At 39.5% G+C, this 6,503-nt stretch overlaps 1 protein-coding gene across 2 annotated transcripts; it reads left to right on the forward strand.

Annotated features, from left to right (window-relative positions):
* The first annotated feature begins 300 nt into the window (after positions 1 to 300).
* On the forward strand, positions 301 to 6,072 carry LOC125016416 (cell wall protein DAN4). 2 transcript variants are annotated; one of them, XM_047598902.1, is made up of 10 exons: positions 301 to 446; positions 1,771 to 1,840; positions 2,324 to 2,683; positions 2,882 to 2,929; positions 3,016 to 3,071; positions 3,184 to 3,279; positions 3,366 to 3,525; positions 3,669 to 3,739; positions 3,996 to 4,097; positions 4,637 to 6,072. In XM_047598902.1, exons 1-10 carry the CDS (start codon positions 429 to 431, stop codon positions 4,883 to 4,885), a joined length of 1,230 nt encoding a protein of 409 aa, XP_047454858.1. In that variant the 5' UTR covers positions 301 to 428; the 3' UTR covers positions 4,886 to 6,072. The 2 variants fall into 2 exon arrangements, with proteins under 2 accessions (XP_047454858.1, XP_047454859.1); XM_047598903.1 differs by lacking the exon at positions 2,882 to 2,929.
* Positions 6,073 to 6,503: the final 431 nt, after the last annotated feature.

Raw genomic sequence — 6,503 nt, forward strand, 5'->3', positions numbered from 1 at the left:
ATTTTGTTATATGATATGTTTTTAATGGTGAAATGAAACAGGGAAATTGTATTAGAAGACATTTTGATAGCAAATTGTAGATAAATGGTAAACTGTGTGCATACCTGTCCTCATCGAAACGTGTAACAGACCTAATCAGATATATATCAAGTGAAGTTTTTCGCATTTTGTGACTTAAAATATCCATCCCTTTGTGAAATCATTACAACATCAATTATGTGGCATCTTTAGACCCACCCAGCAACAGCACGCCTAGTCTCCTCCTCTCACATTAGTATAGCGATGCAGATGAGAGTTTCCACTTATTCCATTGCCTCTACAGTCTTGTCAGCGGGGAGCGCGGGGGGGAGGTGACAGAGAGCAACAGAGAAAGGGAAGTCCAGGGAGAAAGAGAGCTCATTCACTTCAACCGCAGCTGACGGCGCGCCATGCACAGTGCACCACAGGTGAGTGCACTTTTAAACGATTTTATTGCAATATTAAACACATGGAGCTTTGGTGTTTATGCATAGAGTTAAGAACAGTGATGCAGTTCAACAACAGTGGTTTCATTGTAGTGAGTGATACAGCGGGGTAACATGGTTAATGTGTTATGTTTAAAATATCTCTGTTACAAACATTTTCCTTCATAGGCAGAATTAATATGGCATAAAATCATTTATCAAATTTATCCAGTATTTCCATCTTAAAAAATGATTCCATATTGTTTGAGGGTGCTGATTAACCACAAGCCATCATCGGATGTCGTGTTTACAGCATCACCTCCTTTCTAGACGAATGCACACCACATTTAGAAAACAATATCTCTTGTTAAGACATTTCCTTTTCTAAACGTTAACAGTGTTGTGATAATGTTGAGAGTTCTTTTTGTTATCATTTTAATTAGTCCGGTGATTGTCGAGGCTTTTACCACTAGTGCAACAACCAGAAGATGTAAACTAGGGGTTTGCGTAAGGAAGAGGGGGTGGTTTGTCACAAGGGAATTTAGCACCTGAACTCACCTGTTGACTCACTGTTCATCAAATTAAGAGATCAAAACTTCACTTATTGCAATCAAACTCTGCATTTCACCATGGATGCCAAAATGGCCTCTGTTGTCACTCAGTTTCCAGGGTGTAGTGCCCATAGGAGGTCATGCAGGCATCCAAGGGAGAAAGGAAAAAACAAGCTGTGCCGCTCAGCTGCTCTCCCAAGGGGACAGATCAAGAAACAAACACATTTTAATTGTGTTCACTGATAAACCTCTGTAAGCCAAGGCACTTAAGATATAATTGTGTGTTGCTACACAGAACTAATCTTAGCGGGAATGACCTCAGCAGAGGGGTGACCATGCATTGTGAAAACCTGTGTGTCTAAGTTTTAGGGAATTGTTGTTCACATTGCTTCTGTGCAATTAACGAAACTGTGGGTAAAAAGTGATAAAATGCTGCTTTGAATCTCACATTCACACATTTTCCTGTATTTTATTGTGACTCAACCAAACAATTATGGGATCAGTTTCACCAGAACAATTAGAGGATTGTAAAAAGAGACCATAGATGACTTAGCTTTCACAGATCAAAAGAACTGCCCAGGTGAGTTACAATGAATGAGCACCACTGTCATTCAGAGACCTTTCACCATCAGTAAACAGTCTGAATGTTGTCAACTGTCATAAAGACCTTTTGTCAAAAAAAAAAAATTCAGTTTCAGCAAAGAATACGATTATGTCTGTGTTGCTCGTGTTAAGTGCTATTTTACCAGGAATATGATGGATATCATGTGTTACAGGCTGGACAAAGAGCTCTCTACTTTTCTGTCAGTGGTATAATGGCGTTCACCACTTTTATAAAAGACACAGGTATGAGTGTGTTTTCATTTGTTACAAATCATTGTTAGTGGAGCATTTTCTGTTAAGTTTCAAGTCATTTCTTTATTACAGCATAACAACCAGTCATGCAGAGTAACTTACAAGTACAAGTTTTGCTTAAAGACATAAAACATAGAGTTGCGAGTGTGTCATCAAATGCATGTACAGGCATTGGAGACCATTGCCGCTTTCCCAAAAGCAAAGATGTCATAGTGCTCTCTCGTGAATAAAAAGATGACACATGCATATTGGCATGGTTACTGTGCTCAGCGAGTAACCGCACACACATACAAACATGTTTAGATGTTTACACACTGGCATACACTTTATGTTAATGCAAAGGCGCGTTTTATTCTATAGTTACACTTTTAAATGGATGTCATGATTCCACAGTATCAGCCCTGTGAAGTTGTACTTAAGCACAATTGTGCTTTAGGTTAAATGCTAACATGGGCATCTTCCCTGGCTTTACAGGTATTCTGTGCCCACTCCTATTAGGACTACTCCTGCCATCAGTATTAGTGTCAGGCCAATCTTCCACCACCTTGGTTCCCTCCTCTACCACCCAAAACCCCACAATCACAACTGCACCCACCACCACTATGACCTCAAACACTCCAACCACAACTGCACCCACCACCACTATGACCACAAACCCCCCAACCACAACTTCATCCACCGCCACTACCACCCTGGGTTCCACAGCCATGGCTTCATCCACCACCGCTGCCAGCCAGGGCTCCACAACCATGACTTCATCCACCATGACTTCTGGAACTACCACTCAGCCTGCTTCTTCTACCACCTCAAGGTCTACCACAACCTCAGCTGGAGGTACTTAAATAACCACCACAATGTATTTTGTAGCAAACCCCTTGGGAGGTGCAGAATCTAGAAATACTCAATCTCGTCCGAAGGCACAGCATTCACTCGAATCCAAACACATTGCAATTTCTGCATCTTGAATTTCTATCATTTCTTGTAATTTAATCTGTGCCACTAATTCAAGAACCACCTTTATTCCCTCTACAGCTGGTTCAACAACCATGGCCCAGTCAAGCACCTCCATGACGTCCACCAGTCAGTCATCAAACTCTGCCATGTTTTGATTCATCACATGTTAGAGTGCTTCATTTAACTTTATCTCTATCATCTCTTTGCCACAGGTGGCATGTCTGTAACAAATGGAACCATGATGGCTAATACTTCTTCAATGTACATGGTAAATCCACCTCCATAGAGAGAAGTATATTGTTGTATTTTCATGTTCCACTATCTCTCATCCCTTCAGCCTCTGATTTTCATCATGTGACTCTAACCTCTCTCAAACACAGCTGTACTGCCCCTCGTTCATGTGCAACTACTCTGACTGCTACACAATGTACACCAACCAGAATACCACTTCTTGCAGCATTGGTGACAGTTGTCAGGTAAGGAGGAAAATGACGCAGTCAATTATAATGGGCAAATTTCGATGACAAAACGTGTCATCTAATGTCATTCTTCAATGCATTAGCTTTTAAGACAGGACAACATGTGCTACACTGTTGGCTGCAGCCCCTCTTGTGCCGTTACCTGCGTCAACGCCTCTCAGGTCAACTGTTCTGTGAACTGCTGCAATTCTACTGGCTGCCTTAATGACAGCTTCGCATCCATGATGATGACGACAACCACCAGTAAAGAATCCAGTTTTTCTCATCTTCAATCTTTTCATTTAAGCACTCTCATGAATGGGTTATTTATTTTACCATCCTTACATTGTCCTCAGTAATACTTGAGATTTCTTCATTATTTTGTTATTTCCCTTGCATAATTTTAGTGGCAATGACAACAACCACCACACCAGTCCCTACAACAACTACAACCAGTCCACCGACCACAGCAAACAAAGTAAGGCTGCATGTGTGAGGGTATCCTTGGCATTTGAGTGGATGTATGGATGGAAGGATGTGATGTATATGTCACTAAATTCACTAGTATCTCGTCATTGTCACCTCATCTTGAGCAGTGACCCAACAAACTGTCTGCGCCACAACTTATGACTTTTAGCCAATTCTGAGTGGTCACATAGTTTAGAGCAAGATAACAGCAGCATAAGCAAGATTAGTAGATTAGTATCATGTTTTGTTGTGTGGTGTTTTCACAGGGAAACAAATGTCATAATGGTACGTGTACTGGCACAGATTGCTACACAGCTTTTAAAACTGCACCCCTTCAAATGTGCTCCGCCTCACATCCACATTGCCAGGTGAGAATTACTTCTAATTCAACCTCAAACACACATATATGGTTATCTGTATATAATTTCTAATTGTGTTAATATATTTATATACATCACAAATAAATGCACAAAAATGTCATTTTTGTGCATTTGTCTGTTTTGCTCCTTTTAAAATGTCCCCACAAATCCAGCTATTTATTTAATTATTATTATTTTTTTTTTGCATTTAACACAACCAAACCAAAATAATGTGTTTTTCCACATTTGTTTTTGCACCATTTTCATTGAAAGTCTAAAACTGCCATGGTTAATACAAATATAGTATATATTTATAGTAGAATAAAATGATATACTATGTTATACACTTGACAGAAGGGCACCTCGATCGAAATATTATGAATAACAATAAATTCAGCTCTTAAAACTGGTTTTCTCATTTTGTCCTAATAAACTTTTGTTCCAAAAAAATGCTTATTTGCCTTTACTCTGTTTTAAATACTTTGACAGTAGTCTTGTATTTAGGTTTCTAATCACTTGTCCATCCTGTACTGTTCTTTCTCGTCCAGCTGAAAAAGGAGACTGTAGACTCCACCTTAAAGTGGTCAGCAGGTTGCACCAACTGTTCTGTCCATACCGCCTGCAAAGCTTCTACACAACCTCCATGCAACTTGGAGTGCTGCAACGCCACTATGTCTTCCTGCCTGTGGTTGAATGGCACACTGAATGTCCCCTCTTTCGCCACAAGAGGTCCTTACCTTCACACAGGATTGATTGCCGCCTCACTTTGCCTGCTTGCCATCACCTTAATGATGTGAGGGACTGAGTGTGCGCTTGCTCAGCTGCTGTGTGGGTCATTAGGTAACCAGAGCTTTGTGTGACTTCCAGTCCCTCAAGAAAGTAAATGTAGCAGCGGAGAGATTAACACTACTTCATTTACACCCATGTATCTGTATATTCCTGATATTCATATGTGATTGTATGGAAGAATGTGAAGCGTCGTCCAAAAGGCGTTTAAAAGGACAACTTTTTGTTTCTTGAAGATGTTTCCCTGCTCATGTGAGTGGCTTGAAAGTTGAGATTTAAATAGGAAACTCTGTGGGTAAAACCCATCGGAAACTTGCTTACGGAAACAAGTCAAGCAGGTTTCTGATGGGGTTTGCCCGCAGTGTTTTATATCTAAACCTCAACTTCCCACCTGTCTTTCAGAACGGAAGAATCATCTTCAAAAAACTCAGCAACTCCATTTGCCCTTTTAAACTCACTTTACCTTTTGGATTACCATGGCCTGGATGACTGAGAACCTTCACAGACATGTAAAGCATCAGTTGAAATGTTGATTTATATTTAATTTGTTTGACTTGATTTCTTAAATTTCCCAATCACTTTCAATCTCTGGCTCAAAACCAATGAAATAAGTGGTTTTGAACAGTATTTCTTAAAAATAAATTTTAAGAAGTAATTTAAGATTAAATACCTTGTAGTTGGTTTTGGGAATGACCTTACCTATTAACTGTAATAGATTTAAGGTGTTGCCTTATTAAAGAACCAGATTTTCATCTGTGCTGTCCCACTCCAAACTAATTTTAGACTAATCTTAATTTTGGATGGGTGAGTGAGCCAGTGTGCAGCATTTCATTTAACGTGGTTATAAATGTTTTATTATGACACCCTTCTTCTAGTCGTTGTGAAAGCAATGCAGCTATAACTCTATTTGCACTTTATGAAACCAAATGTTGAGCTGTTACAGGGAGTTGTGATGGTTTGTGAAACATTTCTGTGATGTAACCAGTGATGAAATGTGCAAGCCAGTGCGTTTAGCTACTTTTTGTCTTATATTTTTGTGAATCCTTGTCTACACTGTGTGGTGTACAAAACATATTTTATGGTATAAACATGTCATGAGAATCAGAACTTTGTCCATTTAATCTAGCTTTGTGTTCTGTACAAAATATGATGATTGTGCTACGATGATCATGCCTTAAAATTAAATAAATCTAATCTATATGTCTGATGATTAAGTGGTACGTTTGCAATGTAGTGACTTATAGTGGTAAAGATGTCACAACAACTTCAATAGTTTTTTATTTATAATTTATTTTCATTGTCTAAGTTGTCCTGTGAAATTGTTATTTTGTGTGGACCACATCTGCCAACAGCTAACTTCATTAATTCACTACGTAGGCTCCAGAATTTGTGTCTAGCAGTGTGTAGGTCACACTCGTGCCTCCAAAACAGTTGTGACTCATCAAAGAATGGACATGGGCCTTCTGAGGGTGTCCTGTGGGGTCTGGAAACAATGTTGTTAGTGGGTCCTATGGGTTGATCACTTTGGGATCTAGTGAATTTGGAGGCCAGGTCGGCACCTTGTGCTGTTCTTCATGTTTGTTTGAGTTGTTCCTCAAAAAACAAACCAGCATCTTTGTGTTTGTGTCA

This window comes from Mugil cephalus, chromosome 11 (genome assembly GCF_022458985.1).
Source record: "Mugil cephalus isolate CIBA_MC_2020 chromosome 11, CIBA_Mcephalus_1.1, whole genome shotgun sequence".
Classification (NCBI taxonomy): Eukaryota; Metazoa; Chordata; class Actinopteri; order Mugiliformes; family Mugilidae; genus Mugil; species Mugil cephalus.

Coding starts and splice junctions, on each gene's coding strand:
- LOC125016416 (XM_047598902.1), top strand. Junction 3,280..3,365: donor GCATTGGTGACAGTTGTCAG/GTAAGGAGGAAA, acceptor TCAATGCATTAG/CTTTTAAGACAGGACAACAT. Junction 4,098..4,636: donor CCTCACATCCACATTGCCAG/GTGAGAATTACT, acceptor TTTCTCGTCCAG/CTGAAAAAGGAGACTGTAGA.